At 41.7% G+C, this 14,648-nt stretch overlaps 1 protein-coding gene across 11 annotated transcripts in view; it reads left to right on the forward strand.

Annotated features, from left to right (window-relative positions):
• CD86 (CD86 molecule) overlaps positions 1-14,648 on the forward strand; it is a 62,004-nt gene that overhangs the window by 36,618 nt on the left and 10,738 nt on the right. For 7 of the 11 annotated variants that reach the window (XM_009200070.3, XM_021932628.1, XM_017954033.3 and 4 more), the window contains 3 exons: positions 7,381-7,716; positions 10,044-10,346; positions 13,106-13,249. In XM_009200070.3, coding sequence (XP_009198334.1) covers positions 7,381-7,716; positions 10,044-10,346; positions 13,106-13,249 — 783 coding nt within the window. 11 annotated transcript variants of the gene reach the window in all.

Consider the following 14,648-nt stretch of genomic DNA (forward strand, 5'->3'; position numbering starts at 1 on the left):
TCGTTCCCTTATATGTTGTGTCCTCTGTCATGGAAATTTGACACAGTAGTATTTGCCACCCCTGCTCTTGAGGGTAAAATTGGATGGGAGTTTAAGACTGAAATGGGCACCCGTGGCCTTGCAGAATTAGGTTACAGTTTGTGCCCTGTATTTATAAAGCGAAAGGAATTTCTAGTGCCACTTACAGAGGCACCTCTAACTTTCAAGCTCTGTTTGCCGCTGTCCTGGCACCTGCATCACACTGTTAGGCTGGAGCCAGAGAGGTTTTCGAAAAATCAGTAGCTCCCACATCAGAAGGAAGTATCTTTCCAGTTTGAGTTTTGGTAGCTGCTCTCTTTTGGTCTGAGGATTCTCTGGGTCCTAGGGCTTCTCACTTCTCTTGAACAATACCTCTAGTTAATTTCATGTACCTGGAGTGGTAGTTGGAATATTTCTTCACTTTAAGATTTTTTTTTTTTTTTTTTTTTTTTTTTTGAGACAGAGTCTCACTCTGTCACCCAGGCTGAAGTGCAATAGCATGATCTTAACTCATGGCAACCTCCACCTCCCGGGTTCAAGCGATTCTCTTGCCTCAGCCTCCAAAGTAGCTGGGATTACAGACACCTACCACACCCAGCTAAGTGTTGTATTTTTAGAAGAGATGGGATTTCACCATGTTGGCCATGCTAGTCTCGAACTCCTGACCTCAGGTGATCTGCCCAACTCGGCCTCCCCAAAGTGCTGGGATTATAGGCATGAGCCACAGTGCCCAGCCCACTTTAAGATTTACGCAAGATTGGCTCAAACCTTTATTCCTGTGGAAAGGTCCACTGGTTTCCTCCCAGATTTTTGCAGATATCTGCGTGGATGGTTACTTTTGACTCCCATTTCCTGCTGTTGTTGATAGCCCTCATTAAAACCATCACCTGGAGGTGAACAGATAGCTGAGACCTATCATTCCCAAAGAATTGTCATGGAGCCTAATAGTTCTATTGGATCCACCCCCTTATGTTAAGCCACCATTTCAGTGTTTTTAAAAATAGATGTATGTTGTTTAGTAGGGAGTATCTTACCCCCAAATTAGTTGATTGTTTCAGTAGGGCTTTTAGTGTGTTCCAGAGAAAATGAGCAATCAGACAAGTTGATTTAGTGAAAGACAATCACTGAATAGGATGTGTATAGGGTTGTTTGGGAGCAAGAGTGAAACTGGTATGGAACAGAAAGGCTCCCAAGGCAAGCAGACATTTTTTTTGGAAGGAGCAAGTGTTTGACAGTCTGTGGCTTATTTTTCCTTTATGAGAGGGGAGTTTTAATACCATTTCCAAAATATGTAACCTGGTATTTTGTCCCCAGAAGTCCTGTTGACATGTATGGAAGCAAAAAACTCTGTCACTCCAGCTAGAGGAGTGCAGTGGTGCCATCAAAGCTTACTGCAGCCTCTAATTCCCAGGCTCAAGAGATGTTTCTGCCTCAGCCACTGGAATAGCTGGGACTGTAAGTGCATGCCACCATGCCTAGCTAGTTGTTTTTTTTTTTTTTTTTTTTTTTTAGAAACGGGATCTCATTTTGTTGCCCAGGATGGTCTTGAACCTTTTTAAAGTGATTATCTCGTCTCAGCTTCTTAAACTCCTGGGATTATAGGCATGGCCTATTTTTATGTTTTATAATGTTTTGTACTTTTTGATGTTACTTCAAATATCTTTTTAAGTATCCTAAATATACTTATTTAAAAACTTTTTTGAGTAAATTTATCTATAAATTATTGATTTTATGTTGACAGACATTGTTCTCTATCATTAATAATGTTAAAAATAAATAAACAAAAACAAGTAACTCAATTAATGCTTACCACAGGCCAGTATTTGCTCCAGTGCTAACTCGAATATTCATTTCTTTAATCCTCACAACAAACCTATGAGGTAGGTACCATTATTGTTCCTGTTTTTCACAAGAGGAAATTGAGACACAGGGGAGTTAAGTAATTTGCCTATAGTAACACAGGCAGTGAGTAGTTGAACTGAGATTGAACTCACACTGTCCAGAATCCATACTCTTAGTTATAATAGTGTACTGCCCTATAGTTTTCTGTTTCACAGCTACATGGCATTACTTTATATGGATGCATCATTATTTGTTAAACCATTTAACTTATTTCCAGTGTATTGTTCTTATAAACAATGAATATCTGTATACCTCTAATTTCGTGCACATGTATCTTTTGTAGAATGAATTCCTAAGAAACGGAATTGCTAAGTCAATGCTTAAGCCCATAATTAATTTTCTTACATATTACCAACTGTCCTCCAAAAAGGTTGTACCAGTTTAGAATTTCACCAGCAGTATATGACAGGACCCATTTTCCTAACACTCTCACAGACACTGGGTATTACCAGGATGATTTTTAATATGTGCCAATCAGATGGGCAAAAAGAATGGTTTCTCACTGAGGTTTAAATTGCATTTCCCTAGTTCTCAGTGTGAGGGGAAGGGATCTGGTATAATTTTCAGTCTGGGGGGAAGGCATCAAAGGCTTCTGAACAGGAGGATTATGTGATTGGAGCTGTGTTTTTAAGGGATCATTTTGGCTTGAGAAACTAGACTCCGGGACAAGGATGGAGCAGGCAGATGAGTTAGAAGACAATTACATTGGTCTCCTCCACCCTTTTCTTAACATATTGGAGTTCAGCTCTGGCTGTAGTAGTTCTAGATGTCCTCAGACACACTTGTGTAGAGCTTCTGTTGGGTATTTTGGGTATACAGATGATCCATCTTGGTTACACAGATGATTTAGATGATTGTAGACATAAGAGGCTTGTCTGGGAACCATTCCCAGACAGGGAAGCATTCCCTGAGATAGAGGAGAGGAAGGCTGAAGGAGAGGAAGAGAGTACCTGTTGCGATCTAGATAGAGACATCCAGCAGGAAGTTGGATACAAGTATCTGAAACTCTAGTGAAAGTTATGGGTTGGCAATAAGCACCGGGGCGCTATTAGCTTGTACTTGACAGTTGAATCCATGGGGCTAGAGGAGAAAAACCAGGGAAAGTATGGAGAATAAGACCAAGAACATGCACTCAACGTTACCGAAATTAAAGAGTGATTTGAGAAAATTAATGAGGAAAACAGAGATTGGGAAAGAATAGAGCATTTCAACGAGGAGAGATGCCAACACTGTTACATTTGACACAGCGGTCAAATGAGTTGAGGTCTGAAAAGAGCTCAAGCCTTGGCCATGGTGTGAAGTCAGCAACAATCTTTGTCAGGGCATTTCAGTAGAGAGGTGGGGATGGGAGCTTGGGAGTGAAGGCGGCAATTGCTGCTTACTCTTTCAGGGAGTTTGACTCCAAGGGAAAGAGAAACTAAAAGCAGCAGCGGTGGGTGTGTGTTGGAAGTAACGGTGGTGAACCAGGCAAACAGCCCGGAGGCCGAGTGAAGTGAGACTGGACACTGCAGATTTGGAATGTCACCAGTCTGCACTACTGAATAATTTCCTCTAGAACTGCTCAATTGCCCAGTTGTAAGAACAGATATGTAGACCAAAAGTAGAGTGTCCCCAGGGTAAATTTTATAGAGACAAAGGGGTGTGTTTATTGAAGTTGTGGCAAGGAATAATTACAAAGATATACTATTGTTGCATTGTCCAATATAATAACCACTAGCCACATGTAACTACTTAAATTTCAATTAATTAAAATTAAATAAGATTAAAAATTCAGCTTCTCAGTCATACTAGCTACGTATCAATTGCTCAATAGCCACAAGGGCTGGTGGCTATCATATTGTTCAGCACAGAGACAGAGCATTTCCATTATCACTAAGAGCTTCTGTGGAAAACACTGCACTACAGGGTCTGGATAAAGCTGAGGTGTTGATGAAGTTGAACAACAGATGTAGAAGGAGTAAGCAAGAGCAAAACCTGGATGAACAGCAGGTTGTGGACAGAGATTAGCATATTGAGATTAAGATTCTAGGGACTGAGCTGCTCCAGGTGAAAAGATTCAGGGTTATGTCATAAGAGGGTGGAGGGCAGCTGCTGAAATAGTCTGTGGGTGAAGACCTGTGAAGTTGACAAGATCAAAGAAATTTGAGGCAAGTTTGTTAGACTCATTCATAAAGAAGTCACCCAAATTGTTAGCAAGACCTTGCATCTAATGCCAAAATCCTCATTGAGCAAGGTGGTAGTAATTTAGTAGCTAAAAGCAATGAGAGAGTCAGACACCTCAAAAGGGGAGGGTGTTGCTCAGAGGCCCCATGAAGTGTGATAAAACAAACAGTAGCTGGGGCAGGAGCAAGTGGCTTCCTTTGGGTGAAGCCAGATTTCACTGAAATAATAACCTCAGGGAAAACAGTCAATGAAGGGGTTAAAGTTGTGGGAAAGTTTCCTTGTAGTAATTAATGGAATGAGGCGTCCAAAGGGCCAAATAAAACTTTGGGGGAAGTTTAGTAAAAGAAGGAAATTTTTTAGTACAGATAAGCATAGGAACATAAGAAGAGATAATTCTTAAATATATAAGGTATGCATTTGGGGATAATAGCCAGGGAAGACTGAAGTCCCAGTGGGGTGAGAGACTTCGTAAGGTTAGCAAATTACAGTTTTTGAGTGGCATTCCAACAGTAGAGTATATTGCTCAGGAAGTCCTTAATTATCCTTTGAAACAAATTCCTTCAGCTGATTACGAAGGCATCTAGCTGGATTCTTGAGTGACTTGTTCCTGATATCATAGCAACCCGTAACTAGACTTCAACCATTCCTCTTACCCAAGTGCTGGGGAAGGGAGAGATTCTCAATGCTTACCCACCTATGGAGTCCCAGCAAGTCCAGTTGCTAGGTGGCTTGAGGTCTGGGGTCATAAAATGGAAGGCCTAATGCCATTTGGTGATCACAGACCTTGAGCCAAACTTTCCCCATTTAGTCAGAGAAAGGATTAGCATGCCTAACTGTGTGTGAGATCATGGAAGCCAGTGGTTGGTGAAGTGCTATGGAGTATAAATTGCAAAATACTTTCAGTTCCACTCGGAATGGATTTCAGAATGATTTCCACCCCATGGGGAGGAGAGGGAGTCTGGGGAGGGATGGATGGAAAAAATTATTTCCTGTCATTTTCTGTGATCCACTCTGAAGACAGAGGCAGAGATTCTCTACAGCAGCCGCTCAAACTTTTGCTCTTGTTAAAATGGAGGTTCTGAATCAGTAGGTCTTGGGTGGGGCCAGAGATTCCGTGTTTCAGACCAGCCCACAGGTGATGTGAATGTCACTGGTCCGTACATCACGCTTTCAGTTGCTAGGTGAAGAAGGGAGCACTCGATGAGTGGAAGAGAAAGTCGTTGTAATCTTTGGGAAGAGGGGCTTGAGTCAGCGGAGTTAGACTGGTCTGTGAGTGAAGAGAATGGATGGGAAGGAAAGAAGATACTGTGAGGCTCTACTGAAAAAAAAAAATGTAAATCAGGAAGACATAAGCAGCTAAAGACGAAGTCATTTCCAGGCCCAGAAGGCACAACTAACAGCTGAGTAATAACATAACATTGACTGTTAACTGGCAGAATTTTTAACTGTGTGTTTGGTTTCTCCATCAGGTCATCTGTCAATTAACAGTCAATGTTATGATTTTAGAGTAAAACCAGTATTTTCCCAGAGACAGTGCTAAAAGCTTTTACAGTAGGTGGCACTCTTGCATTACATTAAGAGCTCAGCAAAGAAGACGCAGAAGCCTCAGGTTTGCCTTGTAAGGTGATTAATAAACACACTAAATCTTCCTTAGGTCTCCCTTTCACTGTCAGGGTACCCATATTGATTTTCCCTCCTCCCTCCAATACAGGTACGCATCCTCTATAGGTGGTGCATTTTATACCTCAAGTACTTCATGGAGTCCTAGTGAGTGTAATGCAATAGGCAGTGATTCACATTTGTGCAAACTCCCACTGATGCCTGCTGTCTGCTTCCCTTAGAGTTCAAGTCCATCACCAACCCCTTGATTATGTGTCCTCACTGGGCCATTCTGTACACAGTTTAGTTTGACAAGTGCATGTCACTGTTATTTGTCCCTCTTTCAAGAGAAAGCACATCAGTTTAATTATTCCCCCACTAAGAACTCTTCAAATGAGACTCCTCTCCTCTCTCTCATCAACCCATCTTCTCCCTTTCCTCCTCAGTGTCAACATCCCTTCACATAAATCCTGAATGATGAAATTTTATTTAGAACTTACACTAACTTCCTCTCCAAGGTGGCATCTAACTTAATATTAAGTAAGAAATAGCCTTCCCACTCTCCACCCCCATACTTCTCATCCACCACTGCTTACTTTTTTTTTTTTTTTTTTTTTGGCCAATTCTCAAGTAATTCTGTAACCTAGAAAAGGTCCTACACAAACCCTGTGATCATTCACATTTAAGTAGTTGGGTGGCCCACATCCTTCCCACAAACCCCAAAGTGCCCTCAAGGACTAAAGCCTTTCTCTGAACTCTTCCAGACTGATCTCTATGGTTGTAAAATTGTCCAGGGTCAGTGCATCCTGGGAGCAGCAAGCTTGTGGTGCCTGGGGTTTCCCCAATACTCCCAAAGCACATCCTCACCTGCCCATCTATGATTCACTTCCAGCATTTCATTCATGTGCCTTAAAGGGTCATTGACCACCACAATCCCAAAGCAACCATCAAATTTGCCCAGTTCTCTTTCTGATCTCTGAAAGAGCTCAGAGAGGTCACTGAAAATAAAGGCCTTGGTTCACTTTTGAAGTCATTTCTAAAGCATTTGACATCCTTGGAAGTGCTGGCCATGGGAGCAGTAGTCATAGGGGAAGTTCTCTAAAGGGAGCTATTTGAATTTCAAAGATGTTACTCAATGTGATTCCCCAACTAATGAAGTATAATAAAGGGGGGCTATAATTTATTGCCATTATCAGCAACCTTTTCACCATAGCAGACCAAGGAATATGTGGATAGGGAGGGGAGGGGAAAGCTTTTGGTGATGGTATAGAAGTTATGGAACCTGTAACAGCTATGGTGATGAGAACTAAAATTCAGGTTATAGAAAGGTAACTGGTGGGTGAATGGGTTGTCTACCTCTGCTGGTTTTTCCCTGTCCTGCGATTTAAATTCACAGAACCACAGTACTAGAAAGACCCTTAGAACATTTAGTCAACCACTTCATTAATCAGATGAGGAAGCTGAGGCTCATAAAGATTGTAGTTTGTACAAGGCCACACATTTAGTCAGCAGTGAAGCAAGGACAAAGGTCCTAATCTCCAGAGGCCAAGCATGTGTGCACAGTTCCAGAGCTTAATATCTAATTCTTCAGCATGATTACTGATAAGGTAGTATCTGGGTATTGTATAAAGAGAAATGGAGGTTTTCTTCCTCTTTCCTCAAATTTCTCCCTCCCTAATCCTTAACCTTCCTTTATAGGTGCTGCTCCCCTGAAGATTCAAGCTTATTTCAATGAGACTGCAGACCTGCCATGCCAGTTTGCAAACTCTCAAAACCGAAGCCTGAGTGAGCTAGTAGTATTTTGGCAGAATCAGGAAAACTTGGTTCTGAATGAGGTATACTTAGGCAGAGAGAAATTTGACAGCGTTCATTCCAAGTATATGGGCCGCACAAGTTTTGATCCGGAGAGTTGGACCCTGAGGCTTCACAACCTTCAGATCAAGGACAAGGGCTTGTATCAATGTATCATCCATCACAAAAGGCCCACAGGAATGATCCGCATCCACCAGATGAATTCTGAACTGTCAGTGCTTGGTATGTGGTCAATGGTGTGTGTTCAGATTCTTAGCTTTCTCAGATGAGACTGCAGATGAGTTAGAGAAACATTGGAGGAGGACTTGAGGGGCCCAGGGGAAAAAGGGGGTCTATAGAGAGAAGGCAGAGGACAGCCACTTCTGGGAAGTGCATTTGAAGGGAGTGTAGAGTCTGGGAGTAGGGAACTGAAAGTCTTTTGTACTTTTTATAGTCTGCTTCTGAAGGATCAGTAAAAATCTGCTTTGGGGAAAAAATAGAGCTAATTGAACAAAGATAATATGGCTAATTACCCATGGTAAAAACCATAGGTAATTTGGCCATTACAAAGTTTATATAACCATAAAGGCCTCAGATGTCTCACAATTCATTTTTTCCTTGGGTCCAAGATTTTTCACCTACCAAATCTTTACCTGGAGGTCCTAGCAAAGGGGACAGCTGACACATTTGGGTTTTCCCTTCAGCCTCGTCTAGGTTGCTTATGAGTTGTTTGCAGCCACAACCATGAGCCTGGTAGACAGAAGGGGAAAAAGCCCAACAAACATAACCCACAAACTTACAAACCAGCTCCTCCACTACACCAGACCTCAGAAGGCCTAAATGTCACTACAGATATTTTTTAAACTATCGCACAGTAAACTGTCCACTGATTTTATAGATCATGTATAGATTAGGTAACCGCCACAAGACATAGAGCATTTCTGTCACCCCAAAAATTTCCCTCAGGCTATCCCTTTATAGAGTCATACTCTGTCCGCACTCATAACCCTTGGTGGGCATCCTATAGTTTTGTCTTTTTGACAATGTCACATAAGTGGAGCCATACAGTATATAACCTTTTAAGACTGGCTTCTTGTGTTTAGCGTGCCTTTGAGATTCACCCAGGTTGTTGCACATATCAAGCTTGTCCCTTTTTATTGCTGAATAGCATTTTATTGTTGATCCATTCAACTCAGCAAAAGACATTGGGTTGTTTCTGGTTTGGGGCTCTTATGAACAGAGCTGCTGTAAACATTCATGTACAGGTTTTTGTGTGAACATAAGGTCTCAGTTCTCTAGAGGAAATACCCAGGTGTGGTATTACTGGATCCACGTTAATTTTTGATGAAACTTAGAAAGGCAGATCAACACCTATTCTAAAATCATAGAGTAAAACAGAAGCAAAAGTAAAAATAGAATGGACAGCTGCTCCCTTTGAACCCTGTGTGATTAAAACTAGGCTGCAGGGCTTTGGGAGCAGTTAACCAAGTGCTAAATCCGTGTTTTCAAAATGTGGCCAGGTACCACTGGAAATGTTTTTGGTGGGACACAGATAGACAAGCATTTTGAAAAGCCATGTTGTATCTGTTTTAATGTATATTAGAAAAACTCTAACTTACGCAACATGTGATTTCACAGATGTTGTTAATAAAGCTAAATAACAGTCTGGCAATTCACCTTCTACGACCACATAAAGTCCAAGAAGAGTGCTCAAATAGTACACTGATACAGCAAAACTTATAAAGATGACACGCAAATGGCAGACCTTTTAGTCAGAATACACTAAATTATAAATTAGTTTGTAGAACCTGCAAACTACCTAGTAACTATAAAAGAACAAGAGATTTTTTTCTGACAGAAGGCACATGACACAGATCTAGGGGCTCCACGCCAGTGATCCTGAACAGCCAGAAAAGTGTGAATGGCAAACAAAGGCAAGAGAAACACTGTGTTTATTAAGATCATGTATTTTTCCCTAAAATAGCTGGATTTGGCCTTCATCTTAGAATATGTTATGAAGACACTTTGGTGCTCATGCCAAAAATCAGTGTTCTGAATTTCAAATTCCAAAATGCCCACCCACTCACTTACCACAATCCTGCTTGGGTTCCTGAAAGATATGACCCAGGGCGTCTCAGCACCATGAACTGTCAGTTCCTGGTGAGACTTCAGCTCAATCCCTTTCTGCTCTCTTAGTCTGGTGAGCTGGAATGTGTCCCATGGGACACCTGGGCCCTAGCGTCAGACCACTTCTCCTTCCAAAGACTTTACTCCCTGGAAATACAGGCTTCATTATAAATATTTGGGGACTCAATTACAGCCCTCCTATCACTTAGCACCCCCTTGATTTGGATAAGCAGGAAATAAGCATGGCCCCAAACTCTACTGTTGCAAAATAAACATGAAGTCATTATGTGGCACTCACCTTGGGCCAAGGGTCACATTTTAGACACCCTGAGGCTCCCAGGTATGCCCCAATGAGCCCCAGATCAAGCACCCAGTTATTTGCTATTCCCTCCTAGATGCATCTAAACTTAGATTGACTTTTTGTATCTCTCTTGTGCTTTCAGCTAACTTCAGTCAACCTGAAATAGTCCCAATTTCTAATATAACAGAAAATATGTACATAAATTTGACCTGCTCATCTATACACGGTTACCCAGAACCTGAGAAGATGAGTGTTTTGCTAAGAACCAAGAATTCAACTATCGAGTATGATGGTGTTATGCAGAAATCTCAAGATAATGTCACAGAACTGTACGACGTTTCCATCAGCTTGTCTGTTTCATTCCCTGATGTTACGAGCAACATGACCATCTTCTGTGTTCTGGAAACTGACAAGACACAGCTTTTATCCTCACCTTTCTCTATAGGTAAAGATGTTTTCCAAGACTATTTCTTTCAGCAGGTATTATACACAAATGCTTAACGCAGATTATCCAACATCTCCGACTTGCTAGGAAACCTCTATCTGGGCCATGTTATGATGCTGTTAGGAAGGACCCAGATGGAGGGCTCCTGCTTCGCCTGAGTGATGCAGGGTCCAGGAGGCTATGAGCCTGTGCTGCACTTGAAGAAATAGGCTTTTAGCCCTGAAACTAACTCAGTCTCCTGGTTTACCTTTGGATGGAGGATTCTGAAGTTTTGATTAAAAAATGCAGGTTTCCTCCAGGCTAGAATTCTTTCTTTGATTAAAACACATACATGCGCTTGCACACACACACATCATGCATACACGCATACATACAAATGATACTTATTGTGAGTGTAGAACCATTTGGGACATTATTGGTTGCAGGAGTGAAAACAAAAAGATATGACACCCCCTCTGCCCTTGAGGACCTTCCAATGGAATCATAACCCTGTAATGTGCACACATGAAAAACGGGATCTTTAAAAGGTCGAATTGGAATCTAAATTTCATTCCATGGAAATATGGGACTAGATTTAAAACAAAAGTGACTGGTAATGAGTTTTATGGGCATTCAGAGGTAGGCAAGATCCCTGAGGGTCAGGGAATGGTTCCTGAAGGAAGGGGTACCTTGTAACACGTAAAATAAATTATTGGGGTTAATACATGTGGTGAGGAGGGGAGGGCATTCTGGATGACAGGTTCCCAAAACTATGGTGACTTCCTTAGCAGAAAAAACTTGAGACAGAATCTGGGCTCAGCAGGTGAGAGGACCACAATGGATCAGCTGTATCTGACATAAGGCAGGAGGTATGTCAAAGAAAGCCTTGGAGGCAGAAATGCTTGTGTGTTCAGAAGTATTCTTCAGGGACCAGTTCAGTGGAGGAAAGGACTGAAACTAAGCAGTAGGCACTAACAGGAGCCTGACATTTTAAAGTCCTGGTTTTACCCAGGAGGGCATGTGTCTATATTTGACTCCTCTTTTAAGGATCTGTAACTGCAAGATTCCCTCCTGGAATAAAGGTGGCCTGCACCTACCCTGTCCCATCACTGCCTGTGCTGACCTTGACCCCCCACATCTGCCTTCTTCTTTCCTTGACCCTTTCTCCAGCGATGACTCCTTGGCTTGCCCCCTCCAGTGACATCCATCCAACTCCTTGCTCCATTCCCTGGCTTTGTCACCTCCTTTCTCCCAGTGTCTTGTTGTTCAGACATAAATTAGTCTGTGAACAGCCCCTGGGGTCAGTCCCCACGAACCAAGTTTACAACTGGGCCAATCTCATCTCCTACTACTGACTTCTTTCTATTCAGACACTTCAGCCTCTGAGAGTGCAGTAAATGGTGGAGCCACTCATCCTGTCCCAGTTGCTTCTCCTGTATCCTCTCTTGGCCAGATAGAAGCCTCTCCAAGCTATGCCTGGAGTTCAGTACCTCCTTCAATGCGTAATTAGTTTGACTGGTGGCTATCTTGTGGCCACCAACATCACTATATATGACATGCCCCAGAGCCCTCTGTTATGGCTCCCATAGTCTACAAATTAACAGGGACTTGCCACCAATATAACCTCATCATGGCTTACCTTCCTGCTGCTTCTCAACTACTGTTCTGCCAAAACTTCCACAGGTACCCTCATCTTCATAAATGTTTCAGCTCTAGCTGCCTCAGGAAGATGGGGCTTGCCTGTCTGGGTTTCCCATTCTATCAGTTGATCAGAGATAGGTTAGACCCTGAATCAAGGGACCTTTTTTGCATATTAAAAGGTAGCAGCCTCCAAGTTAGTAAGTATAATCCCACACCCCCTTTACTGGGAGTGCCAAACTGGCTCAAGTGGGATAGACTGAGACAGACTCAAAAGGGGTTAAATATGGCCTCCAATGTCAACAACTCCTTAACATCTCAGAAACAGGGCATGTGTCCACAAATTATAGCTAAGCTAATAGATCAGCTGGTCCTAGTTTTCCTGAAATTTGGAATTAGCTACCAGAACTGTTCCCAAAAATATCTTTAAAGTGGGCGACTCAGTTCTAAGTTTTCCCCACAAAGCCTGTTTTCCAACTCCCCAGAAACTTAGGAGTTCTCATGTAAGGAAGTAGGCCCTGAAGGTGTGAAGTTTCCTCAAGGCATGAAGAAACATCAAAGGATTTTTAGTAAATGAGATATGCTGAAAGCCATACAGAGGAAACCTGCTGTGATCTCAGTAGGAAAAAACTAAACAAACAAGCAAAGGAAAACTAGAGGTAGGGGCCTGTGTGGAGGCTGTTCCATTTGTCCAAGTGAGAGGTGTCTGGAGATTATAGTGGACAGAATCATCATCACAAGAGGAACTTCAGGGCCTGAGAACTGACTGCAGAGGTGGGTGGGGTAGCAGGCACGGCACAAATGACTGCACATGCAGAGCCTCAGCACACACACCTCACCCAGATTCCAGGATCATGGGCCAGGCTGACCCTCTTCTTCCTGATCATGGTCGGTGTTATCCCCACCTCCAGGAAGGCAGGACACTCAGTCCAGGCATTTGGCCAGAGGCATGGGCTTGATTCTTAGGTCCCTGCTGAGGCCCTGAGACTGGGACTTTCTATGGCCTCCTATTGTGGATTTCAGGCTTCTCTGGCCTTAGAGCCCTAGGGAGAGCCTGGCAGGTAAACAAAGAGAAGAGCAGCTAGCAGAAACCCTTTGTAAATGACTCTCCTGGCTGATTGAAAATTTGTGGTCATTTGTAGAGCTTGAGGACCCTCAGCCTCCCCCAGACCACATCCCTTGGATTACAGCTGTACTTCCAACAGTTATTATATGTGTGATGGCTTTCTGTCTAATTCTATGGAAATGGAAGAAGAAGAAGCAGCCTCGCAACTCTTATAAATGTGGTGAGTCAGTCCTTGTCCTCCCCACAGACTGCCACTTTGCACCTACTTCCCAATCAGCTGGCTGCCTTCTGGAGCTTGTTGTCTGAGCCTAGACTGGCAAAAAGTCAGGAAGTTGTTGGGAAAAAAGGTTTTCCCTTGGAGTTTTGAGCCTATACAAACTGGCAGCAGCTGATAATGTTGCTCTTGGACTTCAAAGAAAGGCAACACTTCTAACCTCAGGTTTACAAATGTACTTCTGATTTCCAGGGAAAACTGATTACTTACTTTATCTACCTCACTTCCTGAGGTTACTGTGACATATACATAAAGTAAAATGGTGAAACCACTCTTAAATGTTAAAGGTTATGGACCTGGTTGTGTTCAAGCAGGGATATTTGCTAAATGACCACAAGAATCAGCTTCTCGTCTCTAAAAAAATCTAGGTTTCTTATTAAATAAGTTAGATGAATTATTGCCCATTGACCTATAACAAACAATATTAACTTTTACTAATTTCTAAGTAATACATATCCATTATCATATATACCAAAAATAAAATCATCTATAATTCCAGTAGTAAGAAAAAATGATTACACAAACATTTTTGGTGCCTATCTTTAAGATTTTTCTATGTATCAATCTATGTTGTTTTCCATAATTAGGATTATCATAAGGGTTATTTTTCACAATTTGGATAATATATGTACTGTGTTCTAACTTTGTTATACTAAATGTAGCAAGACAATTTTCAATGCCATAAATATCATTCTACAGCATCATTTTAAACTGCTGCAAGATATTCCCTTATGTGGATACACCTTAATTTATTTATTTAACCAACCTCATTTTTTTGACACTTGAGTTAGTCCAATAGTTTTGTTATTATAAACATCCTCCCCACTGACTTCTGTTATAAAAATGTTTAATGAGGACAAAATGGTCCCTAACTTTGTAATAATGCCATGCCTTTTTGTAGTTTGGGCTGGTTCGAAGATAAGATTGGACTTTATCTCAGTAATTGCCTCCAGTAGTAATTAGTTTGGTGCTAATAATTAAGGTAACCTTCTTACTGACTTATGGTAGAAAGCACAAGATAAGTATTGCCTCTGGCCAGCATCTTGTTTTTCAGTATACTGATTTTAAAATCTATCTAGAAAATAGATGGATGACATTAGCAGTCATTCATTGCATCCTGCTGTACTTTAAAAATAAGAAATTGGGGAGCAATGATCAAATTTAAATAAATTAATACAAAGCATGTGGCAGAGCCATTCAAACTGCCAATGTATGGAGTGTGCTGAGAGATTTCTATGATATAAAAGTATAAAATTCATAGCACAGATGTAAAGACATATCATGCTTGTCCAGGCTTTGACTTTTCAAGGTGAGAGTTTTGAGCTTCACTTTCTTTCAATCTCAT

Source organism: Papio anubis, chromosome 2 (assembly GCF_008728515.1).
Source record: "Papio anubis isolate 15944 chromosome 2, Panubis1.0, whole genome shotgun sequence".
NCBI lineage: Eukaryota > Metazoa > Chordata > Mammalia > Primates > Cercopithecidae > Papio > Papio anubis.